Below are 24,314 nucleotides of genomic sequence, written 5' to 3'. Positions count from 1 at the left end.
CTAACAAGACCTCTTATCCCTCAAAATGAGAGGTTCTAAAAGAATTGAAATATTAGTGAGAATCTCGCTAGTTGGGCTGGGTAAGGACTCATGAGCTTGTCTATTTGCATAATATATAGGCTTGAACTAGAATATTAAAGGTTGGTTTGAGCTCGGCTTGAGCTCAAGAGTTTGGTTAAAAATTTAATGAATAAATAGGCTCTTAAATGTGGTTCTGTAGTAGTAGATGATTTAAATAGTTGGAAATTTAAATTATAAAATACGCATGCTTTATTCAATTTGAAAATTTATTTAAACTAATAAACTTAATTGATTTTATAATTATTTGTAAAACTCAAGTATCACTCAATTTGACTCTTTTTTTTTTTTTTTTGAATCTTGATTCGAAGTTTTAGGGGATAGAATTTTCTAGAAGTGAGGGGTCAAAACTCAAAACCTTCCATGTGGTCTTGCATGGACTTCTAAGATAGACTATGGAACCCGAACTACTTCCAATATAAAAGAATTCATCCCCAATGTGAGAGTAATTTGGAATCCTAAATAAACTCTTAAAATTATCTTATCACATATTTCATGATAAGATGTTATTTTGTGTGATTCTAACTCCTATGTTACTTATCCAAATAATTACGTTTTAAAAATCCTACAACAGAAACTCTCCTCTACAAATATTTTTGAAATTTTAAAAATATATTATAAATTATCATTAAGTTTATCCAAATTTATACAAATTTAAAATTCAATATCCAAAATTCTAGCTTTCAAGCAATCAATTGTAAAAATTACAATTCTACAAAATTTATATTTAATACTTGAATTTAGTAGAATAGAATAAATTATTAGGTTTAACCCTAAATCTTTGCCACCTGTCAAATCCCATACTTTCCATTAATCAACATTACTTTATTTATTCATCCACACTCAAAAATAAAAGTTTCCAATTTAAGAAGTGTCCTTGTGTCGTTGGACGTCTTCCCCCAGTTTCCTATTTAATATTTTAAGTTTCCAACCTGCAATTAGCCGGAAAGGAAAGCAAATCGAAAATCCAATCTCCAGTAACGAGTTCACCACCGTCGCCATCTCGACCCAACAGAGATACCTCTCTGTTTTCTCTGGCGAAGTATTGTTTCTAGTTTCTCTGTTTCTTCAGCGGAGCATAATTGGGTCAGTTCTCTGCTTTCTGTCTCCCTGTTTCTCCTGCATAGTGAATCTCCAGTGACGAGTGACGAGTTCACCACCGTCGCGACGTCGACCCAACAGAGACACCTCTCTGTTTTCTCCGGCGAAGTATTCTGTTTCTTCAGCGGAGCATAATTGGTTCAGTTCTCTGCTTTCTGTCTCTCTGTTTCTCCTGCATAGTGAATCTCTCTGTGGGTATATAACACACACACACACACACACACACACACACACACACATATATATATATATATATATGTATATATATGGCTCTTGCGAAAACGATGAAAAGGAAGCGGCGGAAACCGCCGGCTACAGCCATAAAGTTTCTTCCTCAGGAGCTGCTGACGGAAGTCCTCGCCCGTGTGGCTTCCAATTCTCTCACCGATCTCTGCAACGCGAAACTATGGTACGTACGTACGAACTTCTCTTATTGATTATTTATTCAGTATTAATTTTTGAACTTAATTTGATTAGTAAATTTGAGTATCTATAAATATATATTATTATTTAATTACAGCTGCAAAGAGTTTCTAAGGGCGGCGGAGGATGATTATATATTCAAGCACGCTTCCATGGAGAAGTTTCCGGTGGCGCCGTGGCCCGTCAGCTGCGAAGCCTCTTCTTTCCTGCGACGATGCAAGGAGAGCGGTAACGCTGAGGCTTTATACAGAGAAGGGATGGTACGTTCATCATAGTTGCGAGTTTTTATTCATAAAAAAAAAAGACTAAATTGATTAATTAATTAATTATTTAAATAATTAATTACATTTTATACATGCACGCAGGTTGAATACTTTAGCAGCTCGAGAGTTGACTCGGGGCTGCAGTATTTGAAGGAGGCAGCAGAGAAAGGACACGTGGAAGCATTGTATGTGAGCGAAATCATTTCGGCATGCACCGGCGGTCAGTCGAATCAATGGTCTCCGGAGCTCCTCCAGAGCAAGAAGAAGACGAGCGAGTGTCGGCGGCGAGTCCAGGCCGTCCTCTGTAGTCTTTGGATCAGGAATTATATTGTGCCGCCCCAAGGTCAACGGGCTGACCACTCCAAGACCTGTACTAAAAACGGCAACACGTGGCAATACTGTGGACGTCAGATGATGAGGGGTACTGGATGGGAAGATGAAGAAGAGGATCATTGTGAAGCTTGCATGTGGGATCATGAAATTCATTTCTTTTGTGATATCGTTAGACGAGGGATTAATTAAGATTTTTTTATTTTTTATTTTTTTACGCTGAAAAGGAAATCGATTGCAATCACTAGTTAGAAACTAATTAATTGAAGATTCATATATTTTAGTTTAATTTTGCTTTTGTTCCATTAATTATTTCTTAAATTAATTAATATACTTTTCAATTGACAAGTAATGTTGTAAAAATTAAAAATTATGTAAAATTATATGAACCAGTTGATTCGAGTAATTATAAAATAATAGTTAAGATAAATTTAAGAAAAACTAACAAATTAATCAAACCAGTCTCAATTAACATAGATTTAATTGCTTTCTTATCTCTATTTCGTATTTTATATTTTAAACTTAGGATAACTATTATTCAATTTTATAATTTTAATCCAAAACTTTAAAATTTTAATTTATGTTGTTCTAAAATATATTTATTAAATTATTTAAATTCAAAAATATTAAAATATTTTTTATTTGTTTTGAGATGGATTATTCATGATTTTATTTGAAAAATAAAAATTAAATATAACAACTATTTTACAGTAGATCTAATTATTATGTATGTATGTTTTTTGAATTATTAGTAATTCTTAAATTATATTTTCATATATTTTTAAAATTTGATTGAAATTATAATATAATTATATTGTTATGGTGATGTTGTAACGCCCCAAGCTGAAACTGGGGTCAGGAGTGTTATTTAAATAAAATAAGTCTCTGATATAAAATAATTATACAGCGGAAGACCTCAATATTTATATATTAGAGTACTAAAAACCTTTGATTACAAGAATATCTCCGATAAAAAATTTAAATGCATTTAAGATAAATCATAAATAACAAATTTAATTATTAATCTAAACTACTATTTCTAACCTTACTCATGCTTCCGTTGTGCTACTCTGATTCCTGTTTCTCTCCATAGGGCATCTGAAAAATATTTGATAATGATGGGGTGAGACACTTCTCAGTAAAGATATAATAAATTATTATCATTGTGTGGTACAAAAGATAGTTGTTTGTTAATTAACATCAACTTAGAAAACACATGCAGACTGTACTCACACACACTCACACATAAACATTTATAAGCAAGAGTTCCCGAGAATAGGAGAGATTACACACCCATAGATGTAACACTCGTTTACTCTGATACTGTTTGTAATTTTACCCTTTTAGTTGGGTGAGACTACAACTGATACTTATCAGGACACTCACTTTATTTAGTAAGCCCTTGAGTTGAGAGTTTTACCCCGCCATAATTTGTTTATGTATTTTAATTCACGTACATGTACTCACATACATTCAACATCAATCATAACATAGAATCTGCATATACGTATTTTTCATAATAACACAGTATATTCAAAATCATAATGTATTCAATTCACCTTCACATACTCACATCTACTAAGGTTAATGCACAAGTACTTCAGTATTCATCATTCGCACTGCGTACCGAGAAGATCTCAATACGTGGCCCATACAGGGACTTTCAAAGATACAATACACATAACACCATTCATAGCACATCGACAAAAACAAACTCCTCATCCATCCTACCAACGTTTTTGCCCCATTTTTATAAATGACAATATGACGAACTTCTCATAATACTGTCATGTTATATCGCAACTTATATCACGGACAATATAACGAACTCCCCATTTGCCTGCCAATGTTATATTGCGATATGCATGAAGGATATTAAATTACACAAACATATAAGTACTCACACCACGACAATCACAACCGATTTATTAAAATAAAATATTAATCTCATGTCACACGATTTATGTATTTAACCATACTTTACTAAATTGTCAGTAAATAATAAATCATACTTTAATAATGCAAAACCATTAATTTCATCCGTTTAATTTATTCAAAAAATCCGTTATAATCATCCAGAATTCAAATACTTTAATTTAATTGGTTCAATTTTAAAATAATAATTATTATAAAATTCCTAAACTCACGAACATAAATTTATAATAAATATAATAATCTAAAATCCAATCTCCATATGCCAAAATATTCAGAAAAACGTATATGTAATTCTTGCAATCTCATATTATAATTTAATTAGTTAAATTATAAAATTCCTGATATAATTTATTTCTCTTACCTCATCCTAAGAGTGGTACCTACGACGCTTTTACAATAAATTCACTCTAGTTAAAATGTCGGTGGCGGAAAATGGAATTCAGGAGTATTTTTCGTTCTCCAATCGACCGAAAATTAGAGAAGAAATTGAAGAGAGAGGGAGACGGGCGGAGGAGAGAGAGACGGAGAGTCTAGTTTTCTTATTGTTCAAGAAACTTTAACTTAACATATATATAACTTTACTTATATTATAATATAATATAATATATTATATTAATATATTAACATATTATATTATGTAATTTAATTAATAATATTAATTCATTAATTTAATTTTTAATTTTCAAAATTTTTTTTTGGATCACTACAGATGTCATCTAGTTGACTACAATCGGACAGTTTAAGATTAATCAATAGATGTCTCGTTCACTTATTAGTCTAGTTTAATATGGGTCTTACACATTTAAAAAAATAAACAAAGTGGAAGAGAGGATAAAATAGAAATTAATTTTCTAGAAAAATCTATTTCTCTGTTCGGTTGAAGTGTTGAAGAGAAAAAGAAAAGAAAAAAAGACAAAAAAAAGTCCCCGACAATGTTTATTTTGTTATTTTGTGTTCTTTCTTCGATTGGATGCAAAAAAATCAAAATAGTTTTATCGGGCCTCAAATATTCGACTCGAATTGATTTCAAATCAAGACTTAAAGATTTTAAAATAAGAGAATTTCAATTTAATCAAATTTGAATTTAAAAAAAAATGAATTGGTTTTGTTGACCTACGAGTTGTCACATGGGCAACCGGACTACCTTCCATCTGATCTTGCATGGACTTCTAAGATTATCCATTCTCTTCCGATGTATAAGAATTCATCCCAAATGTGAGCGTTCTTTGGAGTCCCAAATGAACTCTTAAAATTATCTAATCACATAGTTTATGATACGATATGATTTTGTGTGATTCTAGCTTCGATATTACTTTAATTATCCAAATATTACGTTTTAAAAATCCTACAATACAAACTGTCCTTTCCAAATATTTTTGAAATTCAAAAAATATAATATAAATTATCATTAACTTTATCCAAATTCATACAAATTTAAAATTCAATATCCAAAATTCTAGTTTTCAAACTATCAAACGTAAAAATTAAAATTCTACAAAATTTATATTAATGTTTAAACTTAGTAGAATAGAATAAATTTTTAGGTTTAACCGAATAATCATGTATTTAATTTAACTTGGAGCCTACACCATAATATATCTATACTATATTTTATTTTTGAACCCGTGCTGTCTCGTCTCGATACATATCCGGGAAGAACACAAATTGAATTAATTTTATAATATAAAAGCATTGAAAAACAGAGTGATGAAAATTTATTGAGCTTGGATTATTTTTCAAAATTTTTTTTAATGAATTCTTCTTATAACTAATGTAAGACAGAAGTTTTTCTTTAACGATCAATGCCTTCAATCATTTATTTCAAAAATTACTAAATTATTTCAAAATTTTCCAAAGGTACTTTTAGTAATTAAATTTTGATGCATTTCCATCATTAGTTCATTGAAAATAATTTGCTGGAAGGATAACAAAAGATTATATATTATCGACCCCTGTCAAGGCCAATCCAGGACCCACACAAGAGAAACAAAATTTAACATATGAGGATGGAAATAGAGCTAATTTGGTTAAAATCGAATTAATCTAGTATATTTGATCAGTTTAGTTTGGTTAAAAATATATTCGATTTTGTTCGATTTTTATTTTCCGTTGAATTTTGATTTTCGGTTTTCGATTCGGCTTTTGACCTAATTAATCAAACAATATAAATTAATAATAAATAATTATATATATTAAATTAAAATATTTTATATATTATATATATAATAAAATTTATTTATTTTTATATTATATATATAATATTAAAATATTAAATCGGTTAACCAATTTAACCGAAATTCGATTTGATCGGTTTTAAGTTCGGTTAAATATGGAATTTTGGTCAATTCGGTTAAAGAGGTTTTTTAATCAAAAATTTTTTATTAATTCAGTTAATTAACCAAATTTATCAAACCGATCAAATGCTCACCTCTAGCAGAGCAATGAATAAAATTGCATAGCTACAACTAATATCATAAGAAAGAGCAAAGAAGAAATCATATTACTAGTGGATTGAAATATATTTAATCAACTTGAGAAGTGTTCAATAATTTAAAAAGGCATAAACAAATAAATAAAATACCAAAGGAGCTACAAATTGAGAATCATTGGAAATAGCCTAAAGTCTAGGACTCTATGCAAAGCATATTCAATCATATATATCCCAAAAAAAAATGTGAAGGTACATGTCCTTCAATAGGGCAGTGGTTGTGGAATGGGGAGGAAAAAATATTACAGAAATGTGACAGTAATTATTTTTAATTCAATGTCATTTGAGCCTATATATAATAATTTAAAAACATACTAAAAAAATATCAGTGGACATCAAAAAAATATATGGGGCTGACATTTGATTTAATAAGCATTTTAAAAACAATTCAAGGAGAAAAATGAAAACAGAATGATGAAAAGATAATGAAAATCATAATGAGAAATTAGAGCAAATAAGGAATTGCAGCTCATCCCTACCGCATCATTACAACACAAAGAAGAACAACATATTGAAACAAAGGTATAAACTAACCTCTCTCTGCTAGTCCAGTGAACACCTAGGACTCTAAATAAAGGAATAAAACAACAATGAAGACCTGACTTATTTACAGAAATTACCAACACAAAAAAGAACAATATTTTGAAACGAAGGTATAAACTAACCTCTCTCTTCTGTTGATGAAGACCAAGGAAATGACACTGCTAGTTTGACGAAAAACGAATCCAATGAGAGATGAAAAACTATGAAACTCAAAGGAAGTACCCAACTGAAATTTCATAACGTCCAAAGAGAAATAAAGAGTTGAATTAGTTGCTAGAAGATGCGATTGATGGGAGTGGCTCACAAATCCAACCGACCGGGACATCAGAACAGGTGAATTGCAAACGAACGTCACACCACTTGGCCAAACAATACCCGAGTTAGAATTATGGAAAGAAATTTTAGAATCTAGAGACTTTAGGATAAGTAGAAATAATACAGAATATACGAAATGTAATTTCAGTAATGGTAGGAGGAATATTACAGACAAAACTTAATTTGATGATGAAATAAATAACACTTGTAGATTTTAATACCTTGAATCTATTATGCAAGAGGAAGGAGAAATTGAAGATAATATAATGCATAAAGTTAAAGTAAGTTGGATAAAATAGAGTGTGTTTTGTGATTGTAGAATACCCTTAAAATTAAAAGGGAAATTTTATAGGATGACTATAAGACAAATTATGTTATATGGATTAGAATATTGGCGATGAAGAGACGGAATATTCAAACAGTAAAAGTTGTTGAAATGATAATGCTTAGATGGATAATACTGAAAGATAAATTAAGGAATGAACATATTTGTGGTAAGTTAGATGTAGTTCCTATAGAAGATAAGAGGGGAATGATTCAAATAATTTGGACCCTTGTAATGTAAGTCACATAGTGCGCTAGTGAGGAAGAGTGAGTTAATTACTATGGGGATGATAGATGGGGGTCGAGATAGACCTAAAATAACTTGAAATGAAATAGTAAGAATTTAATTGTCCTAAATTTATCAAAAGAAATGTTAGGACCGGAGGAGCCCATGGGTAGGCTTGATACACATGGGTGAACACCAATTTGACCCAAAAACTCAAGCTAATTGGGTCTTGGGTCCATCCATGTATATAAGCACCCATTATTCACTTTAATTTTTTAATGTGGGACAAGCTCATAAGTGGAATTCTCAACAATCTCCTCCTCACTTGTGAATTCCTGTTCCCTCTTTGAACGGAAACCGTCTCCCTTTTGGGGCAATTCTCCAACAGTTGCTTAAGTGGGCCTTACCACTGGCGTATTACATGCCTCAAGTTGCATTTCACATGCCTCCAAACCAATCCTACCTCTCACGTCTTGACCTTATTCAAATCCATCCGCAGCCTAGATGATCCTTATTGGCCTCAGCCACACACTTGGTCCTTCAACTATTAACACGTCAAGAGAATTAGCTTCCCATCTCGACTTTTTTTACGATATCGCTCACCTAAAGTTACGAACCGTCGGCTTTGATACCACTTGTTAGGACTGAAGGAGCTCATGGGTGGACTTGATACACATGGGTGAACATCAATTTGACCTAAAAGCTCAAGCTAATTGGGTCTTGGGTCCATCTATGTATATAAGCACCCATCATTCACTTTAATTTTTCAATGTGGGATAAGCTCACAAGTGGAATTCTCAACAAGAAATGGTTCATAATAACATAAATTGACTAAAAAAAATTCATATAATCAATCCTAGATGACACTTAAGACTTGATTTTGTTGTTATATGATTTGTAAATCTCTCACTTAACACTCAAATAGTTGAAGTTACCTACAACTCATCACAATGTACTCTCCCTTCATTCCTCCATAACTCTGACAAACCCACCCAAGACACCTCTCTTTTCCTCAACCTTAATGCAAAAATATTGGTGAACTAATTTAGAAAAAAAAAATCCAAAAAAAGGTTTAACTTAAGTTGATAGACCTCCTTCACATATAATATGCCTACAAAGTACTTAATGTTAAAATAAATACTAAATATTATTATTAATTGCTTCATTCAAAGAGTAAAAATTTAAAGTACACAATAAAATTGTTCCATTTCTCATTTAGTCAAATTCTAACACCAAACACAGATCTAATAAATAGAACTTAAGAAGTAAGAACCCTTAATTAATTGGTTTTTTTTTAAAAAAAAAAAAGAAAAGAAAAGGAAAAATAGAAGGTCTTTAACTCTGCTCCGAACTTCGTTTCCATCGCCACTAAAACAAAGAGTCTGCGGAGCATCCAAAGCAACAAATCAAGCAGCCAAAACCGCATCATATAAAAGCCGATCCTTCTCCCTTCCTCCTATTTTCGTTTCTGGCGACACTCTTCAGCTCATCCTCGTCTTCATTTCCTTCGGTCATCGCCATTCGGAGGTTCGCCGGAGCTCTCATGGCCGCCGCCACCACCGGTTCGCCCCTCGCGTTCAAATCCGCCGCAATCGCCGAGAAGTCCGGACTTTCTGGCCGCCGGCTCGTCGCTCCATTCCGGCATTACTGTCGAGTCGTATCGGGATCGTACCCCCTGCGAGCTCGTCTCGGCTCGCAATGCAGATCGAGATCTTCCTTTGCCTCGTCCGGTATTGATTATTTTAATGTCTAATCCTTCTGGAATCTCGTTAGTTGTCATTTTGTTCCGCGATTAGAAAATTGTTGCATCTTTTCTTGCTGTTGTTGTTGATTGTGGTTCATGTGCTAGTTGATATTCGCGGATTGAATTGATGTTTCTTGTCAATTGATTTCGTTATTAGACCACTGCGGTTAATAGTTTTATTGGATACGGCACAAATCTTCAGGTCATGTATTCGAAATGACGAGTTTGGTTTGTAAAATCAACGTGGCTCTTAAGAATACGCGCAACCTGTTGTTTTCGTTTTATTGTAATTGGAATTATTGAATACGCGCAACCTCTTAAGAATTCGGGGGTAGCGTGAAACTGGTTTAATATTTGGTCTTGATCACAACAATCAGGCATTAGAACTTAAGGCCGAGCTGAAGCTGGGATTGGCACATCTGTTTTCCGATCTTCTTTTTTTTTTTTTATCTGATTTACTCCACGAACTTATGTTCATTCATAACAATTTCAGTATGACATTGACTTATAGTAGAAGAAGCCAATCTAAGATAATATTCGTGTTATGGTCTTTTTCCGAGTTAAATGATGGCATGATGCAGTTTTTTTTTTAATTAAAGTGTTCTGTTTGCAATATTTTTCTAATGCCCTCGCTACACAATTTAAATTGTTGCAATTTAGTGCAAAATTTTTGCAACTTTGGAAATAAATTAGGAAAATATCTTAGAATGCACTATGACCTGATTTGCAAAAATTTAGAAAATACAGTGGCCACAATAGAAACGAAAACTTGCAAGGCCAAACATAGAAAATATTCAAAAAAAATTGTGACTATCTGAGCATTTAACTATACCTCTTTCCTACATGTTATATCCCAAACCTGCTTGCAGTTCTGTGTTGACACCCTCCTTTACGTATCTGGGAAGCTCCTTCCCCCCTTTTTTTTTTATGCATGACATGCCAAAATGAAAGGAAAAAGAAGTGCGTTGTAGGCATCATTTAGGTGTCCGACAATGACAAGATGAACCTGTTTTCTTCTAGTCGCTATTTGATCTTGTCAAATGGGGATCTTATTGATAACAACTGCTGCTGCAGGTGTTAGAGCTCAGATTGTCACAATTGAACAATCAAAGGCTGAAACAGCAAAAAAAATGGAAGCTCCTGTTGCTATTGTAACTGGAGCCTCAAGGGGCATTGGTAGATCAATTGCATTAGCCCTGGGGAAAGCTGGTTGTAAGGTCAGTGTATATCCTTTGCCTATTGCTGATATTTGGAATCTGGGACAAACTACCATCATTTTTACATTTATTTCTGTCTACAATAATTAAGATATTTGATCACCAATAGTATTCTCTATTTTGTAAGTCATCAATCAGGTAGCACTTATCTGCAATGTATACTCTTAAATCAACAAAAGTATGCTGTCATTGGTTGTTATGAAAGCAACTTGGTACCCTTGGGTATACTAATTGGAACCAAGTGGGTTTGACAGTACACCTTTGACTACTTTGTGAACCAACCTGCACAATTTGTGGCTTCAATTTAATGAGAATATCTACATGCAAACCTTCATTGAAGAAAGCAGACCTGTGAGTTGTTCTCATTGTCACCAAGAGCAATTCAGCTAAAGCATCTATTCATTATACTCATGCTGAAAGCAATTGTTATATGATTGTTTAGAAGCTATTCACTGTGCTGTCTGAAATGGTTAAGCTGCTAGGATTGCAACATAAGAAAGTCGCTAGTTCTTCCCATTATGAACTTTAGTTCCATTTATTACCAGCCTATCAGGTTTAATACAAAAAAGCTCAGGGGCATCTGTTCATTGCAAAAACTGTATTTAATTTCAAAAGCCATGGTCCAAATGTTCAATGTGTCTTCAATTGTTAAAAAAAAAAAAAAAGAAGAAGAATAGAAAAGGAAAACAAGAAAGAAAGAGAAATGCAATTCTAGATGCGAGCGTAAAGTCAGTTTTCATGACTGAAAAACTGATGACTTTCCAGAACTCAAGAGAAGGAACAGTGCCAGTGCATTATTATTGGGTTGTGAAGATTGTGGAGAAAAAATTTGGGTTTAATGCTTTTCATCACTTGTTTTCATGAATGAAAAACTTTTGGGAATCACAACAGCCCCAACACTTTTACAGTATTCATTTACTGTATTGAGCTTATATGTTGCATCCTGGCACGAAGCCTCCCATGCATGAAAACAATGAGAACATACTAAATGTCCATGAAGTAGGCTAATATTTTCTCATTTACCTTTCAATCCCACCAATATAATCATGGAATTCATTGTCTCTAACAGGTCATGATTAATTATGCTAGGTCATCAAAGGAGGCTGAAGAAGTTTCCAAAGAGGTAAGAGTGTTGTCTTTTGCCATTTGTTTACTCCCACGTTCACTTGGCAATGTGGTTTTGCTTGTATATACTTAAAATAGGAATGGACTCTGGATTTTCTATTTGACTGCTTTTGCAGATTGAAGCATGTGGTGGTCAAGCCATTTCTTTTAGGGGAGATGTTTCGAAAGTAGAAGATGTTGAATCAATGATTAAAACTGTACATAAACTTTTCCTCAGATGACTAATTTTGTTCTATGTTATTTGCTGTTTCTTGGTATACTTCATGATTTTGTTACAAATGCAGGCAGTTGATGCATGGGGAACTGTTGATGTATTGATAAACAATGCAGGTTGGCAGATATCCGCCTCCTGTTTTCTCATGTATTAGTTCAGAGATAGTCCACTAACTCATTAGCGATGGTTTCAGGAATTACTCGGGATGGTCTGTTAATGAGAATGAAACCGTCTCAATGGCAGGATGTTATTGATCTGAATCTCACAGGTGTATTCCTTTGTACACAGGTTTGTATGTTTTAAAATCTGATCATTTGTGCAAGCAGATGCTTGAGTTTTCCCATTTGAAAATGATGTTGTTTATCCTTTGCAGGCAGCAGCCAAGATAATGATGAAGAAGAAAAAGGTATGATGTGTTTTGATCTTTCATTTTATTAAATATTAACTAGGTTGCTTCGTTGATGAGATGAGGCCTTGTCATCCAGTACTTATGGAATTGAACTAGCTTGAATATGAAATTGCTGCTTTCTTACTTGCATTGGTTGCATTCAACATTTTCCCACTTATTCCATTCAAGGTTTCTTACTTCATTCCTCCTTTATTTTGCATCAAAATTATATTACATAGTGGAGTTTATCATCCATAATCACCATCATATAATCTCTTAAGTGTATTTACAAGGAAGTTTAGCAACTATTTTGAGTGCATCAATGTAGTTTCCTTCACTGGAGGCTATGGCTGATTGTCATAGTTTGTGTTTTACTGGGGGGCTAATAAGTGGCTGTCACTGACCACCCTTAGACGCACAACACATATGCCTGTTCTTTACTTCTCTGTTCCCAGAGCTTGTTTCTTTTAGTTGAGAACTTGAAGGTAACAGAATATCAGTTGCTAAAGCTCCAAATTTTATGTATCCCTGAAAGCTAATAACTATTCTGTTTGAGAGGAGAATGGGGGTTTCAACAGTAATTTGTATTTATTATTACTGAACAAGAAATGCTGATCTTTGTGGGTGTTGTTTGATGCTTGTGATTGTTGTCCATTCTCCCTATTTCTTAGTCTACTGCTGATATTCCAGGGCAGGATAATCAATATAGCATCTGTTGTTGGCCTGGTTGGCAATGTTGGGCAAGCCAACTACAGTGCTGCAAAAGCTGGAGTAATTGGCCTGACAAAGACAGTTGCAAAGGAGTACGCAAGTAGAAGTATTAATGTGAGTTTATAAGAATCCTTTTCATCATTTCATTTAACTGGATCTGTTCCAAGGCGCTTCTAATGTAAGATGAATATGGTTCTGATCAAGGCAATCCTTCCAGGTAAATGCTGTTGCACCGGGATTCATTGCTTCTGATATGACTGCCAAGCTTGGGGAAGACATTGAGAAGAAAATTTTGGAGACCATCCCCTTAGGTGAGGGAAAAGATTAATTAAGAAAAGAAATTTTGATATTTTCCTTTTCCTTTGTTTTTTTGAGGTAGTGTTTGAGAATGGGCCTTGGATCAATAATAAGGTTGCTCCTTTGCGACTGGTTGATCACGGCTTTTAGTCCAAGGAAACAGGTTTAAACAGCCTCTTTGCATAAAAGTAGGGGTAAGGCTGCATACACTATGATGACCTTCCCCCTACCCTGGCAAAGCAGGGAGCCTTGTGGCCCATGAACGCCCTTTTATTTTGCCGGTAGTGTTTAGGAGTATGGATTTCGAGACTTGGATTTGGGTTTATGATGATTTGGAAGAAATACAATATAATTTTGTACTATATTTTGTTCACTATATAAACCAAATCTAAGACTTGAAACATATGCTCCCAAACGCAGGATAAAAGTAATTTATACCTACCAATGGTTTTTTTTTTTTTTTTTTAATCCTGTTGCAATTAACTTGAGACCGTAGGGGTTACTTTATTAGAATTATCATGAGAAGCTTAGTTCAGTAGTCTGTTATCATTTTCAGGAAACACTTGGTTCTCCATGCCTTTTTTTTTGCATTTCACATATTATAAATTGAAATGCCTAATAAGTTGAACATCTTATATATGGATCTGAAGTTTGGTGAATTTTGATTTGTTGGTTCTGCGCCCATCCAATAAGCAGTCAAACATAGTGTTGAGGCTGTATGAAAATTTTTCATCCACCAGAAAGTCAATCCATTGATGTTACTTGTGGTGGCAGAGGATAAAAACTTATGGATCAAGAAAGCGTTTGACTGGAAGTAGATTGGGGGCTCACAACGTAGTGATTATATGTTGAGATCCATCATACTAGAGAATTTTTATAGGTATTGTTATGTAGAATATTAAAAATAGAATTTAGAGATATTTATTATGTACTTTTTTACAATGGATTCAGGAAGGTATGGCCAACCAGAAGAAGTTGCTGGACTGGTGGAATTCTTGGCCCTCAATCCAGCAGCCAGCTACATTACTGGACAGGTTTCAAAACTTTTTTCATTTTGGCATTCTCATTGTCCTGCAAGTTTAAGACTGCTGAACAAAACTGTCACAAGGAGCTGCGAATCCCATATTTTGGCTGCATTTCATTTGTTGAATTGTGTGAATAATGCAAAAGTTCCTAACAAAGCATAGCCATTGTTTAATCCAATTCCTGGCCGCACTTACCTTGTGTCTGGATACTAGAGTTTGGTCATTAGATTTGGGTATGCAAGGATTTAGTTAAAATACAGTATAAAATTGTATTGAGTTTTGATCAAATTCATACGAATCCAAACCCAAGAGCTCCCAAACACGGCCTTTAATGGGATTGAGATTCCATGTTACAGTGAGTTTGTGGTCTCACCTGTTCTGGTGATTTCATCATAATGTGTACTCAAACTTGATACCAATTGGTGACTTGCAGGTTTTCACAATTGACGGGGGAATGGTAATGTAGGTCAGCTGTCAATCTTGAATAGCGTTCTTGAGCCTCAGATTGCAAACTAGTGATGTTGGAAACCACAGCTCAGTTGTGATGTATGACCAGTTTAGCTGAACCTCTTAGGAGGCTGTTTTTAGCTTAAAGCTAAATTAATGACAGATGCTGAGGTTGAGTTTAATAGAATTTCAGTTGAATGTGTTGGAATTAAATCAAACAAGGGTTATGTAATGCTGTTTATTTATTTTTTTAGGCTACATTTTGGCAACCTCTTTGGAGGCTGTTTTTAGCTTAAAGCTAAATTATTGACGGATGCTGAGGTTGAGTTTAATAGAATTTCAGTTGAATGTGTTGGAATTAAATCACACCCTTATTTTTTTAGGCTACATTTTGGCATCATGGACATGTAAAAAAAATTACAGCATGCCTTAAAGACACTTCCACCCATGCCCAATCATCACATAGTTCTTGTCAAGCCATCAGATTTGTTCCATTGAAAGAAAAAATCAATTTTCAAAATGATATACAAAGACAAGCTAAATCAATTTGCATTGTTAATCAAAAGTTTCCAGAGGAAAGCTAAATGCAGTCATCGATTGCAAAGAGGGTAACAAGATACAAAATTTGCTTAAATACAATATAACCAATGTCATCAAAATTTGCTCAAATACAATTAGTGAATACTACCAGTAAAAAAGCTATAAATACAGAAATATATTACAGAAGCACAAAAGCAAACTATACCAGTAATTTCTACCTCTAGATTTATCCAATACATAGAGAATGCACTTGTGAAATAGCTTTTAAACCTAGTCTACAAATTTGACTTGAGATCTTCCATTAGTGAATTTTCTCCCAAGGTGCGTTTTTTTAAGTCAAGATCCATCGGGAGGGTACTTGCAGTCCAAGGTCTATATACTAATAATTGAAGCGCATGTGGTGTTGGGGCTCCCATGGTAGTTGAGTTCAGCAAAAGTACCTCCACCTAGGCCCTTGGCTAGTCTGCCTGGGTTCACACACATGCATTTCACTTGCTCTTCACCCTCACCTCTTTCCCCAAGGGGCAAAACCTGTTCCCATGAAAATTAATCTTAATCAAAGTTGTGCGCGCGCATGCATGTATTAAGTCCAGCCAAAAAATTTGCCATGTGCTTTGATATTGAATGGGGCAGTACGAAAATAGGGGAAAACATCCTTTTTACCTTTACAAAATAAGTTAAATCAGAAGGTAGAATGAGAATGTCTGGAATGATAGAGATCTGAAGAGCTTCTGGAGCAAGAGAAAAATCCAAAGGAATGGATTCTGCTTGTGGATACAGAGGATAAAAGCTGTTGCCAAAAAACCAAAAATTTAAAAATAAAATTTGAAATGTACAATTTCCATAAAATAGTTTCAACTGCTAATAAGAAGTTTAACGAGTTATTTTTTTTTTCCAACAATTAAAAATTGCTAGAACATACCAACGCTGGCTGAGGATATGCCTCGCAAGTCTACTCCTGCGATCTCCATCCCCAAATGATCCATCTGTTGCATTTCGTGCAATCTCCTCACCACTCAGCTGCTTGAGAATATCCACAGTGCAGAATCCTACCTTAACCTGAAATGCAAAACAGTGAATGAGAAAATACCACTCATATACTATCAAGTGCATGTATAGCCAGTGGAGCAAAATTCTTCTCAATAGCAAAACAGTCGCTACAAATATATTTGAGAGATTGCAAGTCCAAGTACAGTTTTCCAAGAGGGAGAAGACAAAATGGCTTAAATTTGGAAGAACTGGTTCAAAGTAAAGGTGCTTCAAAACGAGATAATGCAAGTTTTTGGATGACAGTTTTTCTCATGTTTTCGGGATGCCCCTAAATATTAGGAGCATAAAAAATTGAAATGGAGGAAAAGATAGCAAAAGCTACCCAACCTACTAGGTTGGCACCGAAGTAATGATCTTGGCATAACTAGAGCAACTTCTCAGATTTTAATAAATGCTATCAGCATCATAATAGCAAAGATTTATCAAGGGCAGGATAGAGGAGAAAAGGTAATACTGACTGCTGCATGGATAGTGACAATCTGAAGGAGCTGGCATCACTGAATGACTCGTGTTAAACTAACAAAACTTTGGAGGATCAAAAGAGCATATGTAGTGGAAGATGGCCTGGGCAGTACTCCATCAATGCGTCATCTGTAAGTAAGCTAAAGAAATGGGCCAAACCACAAAAAGAGGTCTATTGACTACCAAACCTCAAATATGTCATTACAGAGTCAGTACAGATTGATGAAACTGTAGGGTCAACAACAGCATCTTTGCTTGATCCTCACAAGAAAATATTGCAGAAATTTATATTTTCTCAAAAATAATTCAAGAACTGTCTTAAAATGGCCTACTCATCTTAATCTTACAAGACCCCTGGCACGCTGAAGATACTTCTGAATGGCGCAATTGATTGTTTTGTTAAACATTATCGCATAACCACCATTACCACAACAAAAGAAGGCATCTGAGAGAGCGCACACTTGCAGACAAAACGGTACTGAGTCATGCTCAATGCTCAGTTTATCTGAGCACAGTTCTCTTAATTAGTGAGTTTGACAATGAACATGCAAAGACTGAAGTTTCTTGGCCCTACAAGTTGCCTTTCTCAGTAATAACTATTACATCCACATAAGATTGCCAAAGTTCAATCCATCATTGCTCAAGTTGATTCAAAAGCCATATCCAGTGCATCACATTCATCAAGTTTTGGTCATTTTTGTGGGTTTTCAGACTACAATTTTAGGCCTCTTGCACGACGCACGCACACACAAAACAAAAGATTTCATTTCATCACAAGCATCAAAGAGTCATGAAAACAGAAACTAGACATACTTTAAAGGTATGAAGAATCATAATTTGATGATAAACATAATTAGTTACCTCATTTGCCTCAAAAATTCCTGGATTCGTAACACTGGTTATCTGGGTAAGGAAAATGTAATATCAGTTGAAAAGTGAGACTGCAAACTGTAGAAAATTCAGGGATTGCCCACCGGTTGAAAAGAAAAAAAAAGAAATTGCAGGTTCTAGAACCAAGTGTACCTGATTGCTGAGATCAGGTGGATGAATTTCAAAACCAGGCTGCAGAATCAAAATATAAAGAGTAAATCTTGGCATCTTTGTTAACATCCCAGTGAAATGTTGGAAAATTAAGTGCCTGTATTAGCTCACTTTCAATCAAGAGCGAATTCATAGTGCGAAAATTAGTTTTAAGCTTAAAACTTTGACAACTTAGTTGGTAAGTCACATTTTTTGGGTTTGAAATTGATATTGAATCTAAAAATCACTTGGAGGAAGCGGGTTACTGAAGCTTTCTTTAGAGCTTATTACAACCAAAATTTTGCATGTTAGATAATGTACTGTGAAATAACTTTTACACTGAGCTGTCCCAAATGAGCCCCAAGAAAATGGAAACTTTTATATTAATTTAACAATAAATTACCTGGGGGAAAACAAAGTCATGGTTGGCATCCCGTATAGATGGTACAAGAATAACACGTGCAGCAGAACCCATATATTCCACATAATCTTGCAACTGGAAAAAGGAAGACAAAAAGGGAAAATGAAGAGTATAGAAACATACATATTTTTGTCTTTAAAATAAGTAAAAACCATTATTAGAGCAGATACCCTTCTGAGAACTTCTGTGTGAAAAATTTCATCATAACTCCTATCCACAGTGGCCTTCTTAATCTCTGGATGCTCAGAGTCAATGAATGGTCCCAGCTATCAAAACTAAACAAGTCAGAAACACCCAACTTCCATAGTCAGTAGTCAATACAGAAACTAATACCAAATGGTGAGCTCCTACCAGAATAAGCAATTGGGGCAGCTTTCTGCTTGCATATGCTAGCAGCTCTGTCAGAGGCTCAAAAAAGAGGTTGTCAATTGTGGTAAACGGGCCTGCAGCAATAATCTGTTTAAAAATACACAAGAATTTGTAAATACTCTGACAAGCATAAATAGATTGCAATCACTAATCAGTAGCCATTATAAAACAATTTTACAATATTAACTCTGACTTAATAGCATTCCTTGGGATCAAGCATTTTAATATCTAATACATAAAATAAAAAAATAAAAAAAAAATTAAGCGGAAGCTTTTCATTTTGTATTATAAAATCTATAAATGTAACATTAGGGCCTCATAATGCCTTTCAGGTCAGTGAATAATTGCTCTCATGTTAAAGTATGAAAGTCTTGTTAAGCCTTCTGATCTTTATCTAGAGACTTCATTTATCATTTTAATGATGTTGTGATGTGGGATCAATTGGAAAGTAAGAGAAGTAAATAAAATGAAGGGTTAAAAAATAAAAAATTAAAAAACAACAAAGAAAAATTAAAGGGCAGACAGTGAAAGTCAAAGGAAGCAAATGAAAGTCACTCAAATTTCAACTCTTCCACCATGCAAACTGTCCCCAAAACCACACAATGAGGCCATTATATAGGCTTTACCCCAAATTTAAATAAGCAAATAAAGCAAAATAAAAAATCCCTATAGAATTGAAATTTTAAATCCTAAACAGCAAATCCACCAAAGATAAGTGGGAAACTCAGAGTCAATAATCATCATGGTGCCATCGTATACATGCATAGTCTCCAAATGGTCGCATTATTAACCATATCCATTTTCACCCATGCCAAGATTAATTAAGAAAATTGAAGTATAGGACAACAGTATATGAAAATGCACATTAATATGATATGAACTACTAGGAAATAAAACCAATTGTATTTTATGTATCTTGGGCATTAAATTATCCACCTATATCGGAATACAAACCAACGCACCAATGACAGCTCTGGTGGCTTAGTAGATAGACTAGTCAACTGAAACTCCTTATCTAAAGCTTGCTTCTTTGTAGGAGGAAAATTAATGTTAGCAGAGGCTGAAAAGGGAATTGAATCCAATACTTTTGATGCAACCAAACAGTGTCCACTAGGATTGTGCCCTTCAACACCTACAACCTGAAGAAATGCAATTCCTCTCAGTCAGTCTAGAATCCTACTAAGGAATCTTAAAGCATTGATCAAAATCTGTAATATATATACAGATAGCTCTTGCCTGGCCTGGAAAAATGGAAAAGTGGCTCAACTTCTGCAAGTCAAGACGTACTCGCTGCCCTCCAGAATGCTCTACACTGTCAGAAACTTATAAAATTGAAAATCCTATTTAAGAATACTTTCTGAGTGTTTCGAACAATGTCTGATATAAAGCTAGTCATCTCACATTTAATTATTCCTAGTAATGTAGATTTCAAATTTTAAATTGAAGTCCTAACCAAGAAGACGACCCCAATCATTCGATTATCATAAAGACAATGTACCCACAAACTGGTCATATGCATGCCTGATTTGACACTTGTAAAAGTGCAAGGATGCCAACTAGGGGATGCAGAGTTCTACACGTAGCAGTGTTGCATATATGCTTGCATGGAACTTTGATCAGAGTTTCCTACACGGGCTTCTTTTGGCTTAAAACTACTTACCTGATACCTATAGCAACTCAAAAATTCATCTAATAAAGTAGCCACTCAAAACTTCTTAGCACAGAGAATTTCTTAATGTAGTTTTGTTCCCCAACAAGGGGAACAAAGCTTGTGAGGAAAAGAGGTACAATAAGACTCTTTACCTGCTTTGCAACAGTGTGGACTTCTCATTCAAACGGCCCTCTCCATCACAACAGATCATGCCAACTGCAAACACAGTTTTCTGAAACAATATTTTCCATTAAAACATATCAAAATAGTATGATGACAAACAAGTGGAAATGAAGCAGCAGAAAATAATTTAGAGTGGTTAAAACCAGTTAGCAACATGCACAAGACAAACCAATGCTTCAAGGAAAAAAGGGGCTAGTGATGGAGAACTCTAAGACCTTTTATTTTATAACTAAAAAAATGATGCACTGTTCATAACAATGTTGGGGAAAGCAAAACCAGTGGCATGATAAACAGCATTGTAAATGTTTTAGAAGAAATAAGTGACACCAAAAAGTTCTTGTAATTAGCCTTGCAATTTTGGACAACATTCAGTAATTCAGGGAACAGTATGTCAACTGCTAATGAAGTCGTAAAATTACCTGTGAAGCAACGGTAGGGTCCACAGGTTCCTCGTAGAGTCCAGAAGCAACAAGCGCTTTTGCATGCTTAATGATGCGGTTTTCAAGAGAGTTAAACTAAGTCACCAAATATCCATGTTAATACGATGAATATATGCAAGTAAATCAAATCCATGACATAAGAGGCATCAATTACCCGATCCTCAATCCTGTCATACATGAACCTGCAACCTCGTTCAGGTTGTGATCCATGAACTAACAAGGAACACCTTCCACTGGGTTGAATCCTCCGAACAACATCATCCTCAAGATTTCCATGGTCTTCTTTTTTTTCATTCTCTGAATTGGGTTGATTATTGAAAGTGATCTGTACCACAAATTTGTTTTTTCGTTGCCCAAAGGGTGTCTCAAGTTTCAGTGTCTTTCTAGATGCAAAATTGCTTCCATTGGTAAGTGGAGTCAAATCATATGGCCCTGAATCTTGCTTTTCAGATCTGTTGGTTGGAGTGCGTAGAATAGCTTCCTTTGTATCTTCATGTTCACCACTCAAAATCCTACATAAAAGCTTTTCTTGGTGATTCACATTGCAATAATAAGTAATTATATTTTGCCCATAGTTGAGGTTCAAGTCACAAAAACAGTCTCTCCTGATGTGAAGGTAAGATTGTGTACGTCATACCATCCCCAAACCTTCAATGACATGGGAGGAGGGAGCATTGTACAATGGGTGCTACAGTTTTTTTATTCTTCCTTTTATCTTGCCCATAACTGCAATGATCTAAACAAACTTGAGAGGAGAAGTTGGGGCACGGTTCCACCATTGAATCAACAGCAGATCTTTATTGAATGCCTTTTAATTCCCTTTCTCCTCTCATACCTATTTTAAATGATGTGGATTACTAAATAAAACCAGAAAGGGAACTGGTTTCCCTCGTCACTCAATGGAGTTGAAAATGATCAATAAATCAGATACTTTTCTTCTTAATCGCTGTAAAAGGGATTGTGTGAAATTGCATTTTATTAGATGTCCTAAGTTGTTAACTGATTCAATCTTGACCTCACTAGTTCCAACCCTTCATGAGCGGCCACACACACAAGTCAAATGAGAAAATAAAAATGCATACGCAAACACAGAGACAGTTAGAAGCTCTGTAGTGTATACTTTACTCACATATCAACATCATTATTCGAGTAGAAATGCAAATGAGTTTCCTCTTTAATAACTGCTTCTTTCTGTTCATTTTGAAGGTGCAGTAAAAACCCGTCCATTTCTGCATTTTGTACAGTAGATTCACCTATTTGCCTGTCAAACAAATTGCATCCCCAATGTGTGATGAAACAAATAAATATGATTATTTTTAATTATTTCCTTTTTTTTTTCTTAGCGCTAGTTTTCTCAACAACCAAACGAAGCGAAGCATAATTTTCAAAGGAAAACGCTAATCACCTGTTGAGATAGTAAACCTCCCAGCTCGAAACAAGATCCGAAGGCTCAAGCTTGTAGTTTATACAGAGCGTAAGACCTAGTGAGAGAGATTCGAAGCAAAGCATAAATTACGAAACAAATATGGATGGACTCAGGGACAAAAGGAGAATAATCTTACATTTCTTCAGTACTTGTTCTTCGTCTTCGATAGAGAACCCGCTCTTCTCGAACTCTGCCTTGATCTCAGCCTCCATGGCGATCTAGGGTTTCAGAATCTGCCCCTCCAGGAGTTTCAGACAGGGAAGGAAAAAACTGGCGGGAATTTTTTTCTTGCTTTGTGTGAATGTATATGGCAGAGGGTTTTATATCATGTTCCCGTGGTGCCCCTATTTCTTTAGCATTAGGACAGAAATACCCTCGTTCTGAGCTGGGCCACAAAGGCGTTACGACTGCATGATGAGAATCTAAAGATATTTTAATGACAATAGGTATACGGCACAGTACTACAGGAATCCAGTTTCAATTTCTTTTCAATATTTTATATTTTTTTAATTATTTTTATAATAAAATAAAAATAAGTTATATTTTATTAAAAATGGCTAGTATATAATTATTTAATTTTTTATCATTATTTTTATTTCAGACTCATCATAATATGGAACCCTAAACGAATGATTTAATCAATGACCCTTAATATTTTGTTTAATTTTTATTTTTATTTAAAATTAATTTTTTTAACTTTTTGAAATACAAAATCACTAATCAATGTTATCTTTATTATTATTATTATTATTATTATATTCTAATTCCATCGTTGGAATTGATTGCTCGTTTCTTGGAGGATTTTCATCTTGTTCATTTATATTTTGTTTAGAAGTAAAAATAAATTTATCAAGAGCTCCATTTTGAGATGACACTAATTCTTTTTTTTTTTCTTCATTTTTCATATCCGAATTCATATTTTTTTGTTGACATAATTAAGTTTCAAAATTAACACTAACTATAAATTGATAAATTATGTAAACAAATAAAAATAAATTTAATAAATTTATAAAAATAATAGATTAAAACAATATAACCTGATTATTATTATTATTATTATTGCAAATCGATCGGCGAGCGAGACTTTAGAGATATCGGATTTTTGCCAGATATAACACTCTAGTCTCAAAGCTTCCAAAATTTAAGAAAAAATAAGAAAAAAAAATTCAGAATGAAAATAATAGAAAAATAATGCACAAACATTGAAATCAAAATTAGGGTCGATGAAAATTACAGAAAATCAGAGGTCCAAAGATGATGAATACAAGAGTCGAAACAAAAATCATAGAGAGACTGAGAGATGAGAGTGAGAGAGTGTGAGAGATGAAAAGATTTTTTTAGAAAGGTTAAGAGAAAGAGATGAGAGTAATAAATAGTTAGAAATATAGTAAAGTTGTTAATTGGAAAGTCAATGAGACTTGAAAAAAAAAAGAATTAAATTGCATTTATTTTACATTTTAAAATACAATTTCATTTATTTGTTAGTTGGGAAGTTAATGTATGAGAATAGAACATAATAAATGATGTTAACATTATTTAATTTAAAAAAATTTGAGAT

At 34.0% G+C, this 24,314-nt stretch overlaps 3 protein-coding genes across 4 annotated transcripts; 2 read left to right on the top strand and 1 right to left on the bottom strand.

Moving 5' to 3' along the window:
• The first annotated feature begins 1,463 nt into the window (after window positions 1-1,463).
• Window positions 1,464-2,387, top strand: LOC131144035 (putative F-box protein At1g67623). The gene is made up of 3 exons (XM_058092381.1): window positions 1,464-1,588; window positions 1,700-1,862; window positions 1,968-2,387. The coding sequence occupies exons 1-3, from the start codon at window positions 1,464-1,466 to the stop codon at window positions 2,385-2,387; spliced, it is 708 nt and encodes a 235-aa protein (XP_057948364.1).
• A 6,982-nt stretch (window positions 2,388-9,369) lies between these two features.
• Window positions 9,370-15,557, top strand: LOC131144704 (3-oxoacyl-[acyl-carrier-protein] reductase 4). Of its 2 annotated transcripts, XM_058093526.1 has the most exons (11): window positions 9,370-9,756; window positions 10,845-10,987; window positions 12,057-12,110; window positions 12,229-12,309; window positions 12,397-12,442; window positions 12,520-12,614; window positions 12,700-12,732; window positions 13,405-13,539; window positions 13,643-13,736; window positions 14,674-14,756; window positions 15,181-15,557. In XM_058093526.1, the coding sequence occupies exons 1-11, from the start codon at window positions 9,570-9,572 to the stop codon at window positions 15,211-15,213; spliced, it is 984 nt and encodes a 327-aa protein (XP_057949509.1). In that variant the 5' UTR covers window positions 9,370-9,569; the 3' UTR covers window positions 15,214-15,557. The 2 variants fall into 2 exon arrangements, with proteins under 2 accessions (XP_057949509.1, XP_057949507.1); XM_058093524.1 differs by having other exon boundaries at window positions 9,374-9,756; window positions 14,674-15,557.
• Window positions 15,558-15,760: 203 nt separating this feature from the next.
• Window positions 15,761-23,051, bottom strand: LOC131144703 (uncharacterized). The gene is made up of 16 exons (XM_058093523.1): window positions 22,893-23,051; window positions 22,736-22,811; window positions 22,460-22,591; window positions 21,485-21,842; window positions 21,310-21,405; window positions 20,860-20,939; window positions 20,293-20,368; window positions 20,019-20,195; window positions 19,039-19,143; window positions 18,858-18,953; window positions 18,670-18,762; window positions 18,270-18,308; window positions 18,108-18,149; window positions 16,657-16,793; window positions 16,398-16,524; window positions 15,761-16,265 (listed from the first exon to the last, which is right to left on the bottom strand). The coding sequence occupies exons 1-16, from the start codon at window positions 22,966-22,968 to the stop codon at window positions 16,107-16,109; spliced, it is 1,869 nt and encodes a 622-aa protein (XP_057949506.1). The 5' UTR covers window positions 22,969-23,051; the 3' UTR covers window positions 15,761-16,106.
• Window positions 23,052-24,314: the final 1,263 nt, after the last annotated feature.

This window comes from Malania oleifera, chromosome 12 (genome assembly GCF_029873635.1).
Source record: "Malania oleifera isolate guangnan ecotype guangnan chromosome 12, ASM2987363v1, whole genome shotgun sequence".
Classification (NCBI taxonomy): domain Eukaryota; kingdom Viridiplantae; phylum Streptophyta; class Magnoliopsida; order Santalales; family Ximeniaceae; genus Malania; species Malania oleifera.
The sequence above is the reverse complement of the archived record's forward strand: the minus strand, read 5'-3'. Positions and strand labels throughout refer to the sequence as shown.

Excerpts from the sequence above, each read along its gene's own strand:
- LOC131144035 (XM_058092381.1), top strand. The coding sequence starts at position 1,464 with ATGAAAAGGAAGCGGCGGAAACCGCCGGCTACAGCCATAAAGTTTCTT. Across the intron at positions 1,589-1,699 it reads CTCTGCAACGCGAAACTATG|CTGCAAAGAGTTTCTAAGGG; the intron begins GTACGTACGTAC and ends ATTTAATTACAG. Across the intron at positions 1,863-1,967 it reads CTTTATACAGAGAAGGGATG|GTTGAATACTTTAGCAGCTC; the intron begins GTACGTTCATCA and ends ACATGCACGCAG.
- LOC131144704 (XM_058093524.1), top strand. The coding sequence starts at position 9,570 with ATGGCCGCCGCCACCACCGGTTCGCCCCTCGCGTTCAAATCCGCCGCA. Across the intron at positions 12,443-12,519 it reads TGTATTGATAAACAATGCAG|GAATTACTCGGGATGGTCTG; the intron begins GTTGGCAGATAT and ends CGATGGTTTCAG. Across the intron at positions 13,737-14,673 it reads TTTGGAGACCATCCCCTTAG|GAAGGTATGGCCAACCAGAA; the intron begins GTGAGGGAAAAG and ends CAATGGATTCAG.
- LOC131144703 (XM_058093523.1), bottom strand. The coding sequence starts at position 22,968 with ATGGAGGCTGAGATCAAGGCAGAGTTCGAGAAGAGCGGGTTCTCTATC. Across the intron at positions 21,406-21,484 it reads ATGACAGGATTGAGGATCGG|TTTAACTCTCTTGAAAACCG; the intron begins GTAATTGATGCC and ends TTGGTGACTTAG. Across the intron at positions 16,525-16,656 it reads CATATCCTCAGCCAGCGTTG|CTTTTATCCTCTGTATCCAC; the intron begins GTATGTTCTAGC and ends TTTTGGCAACAG.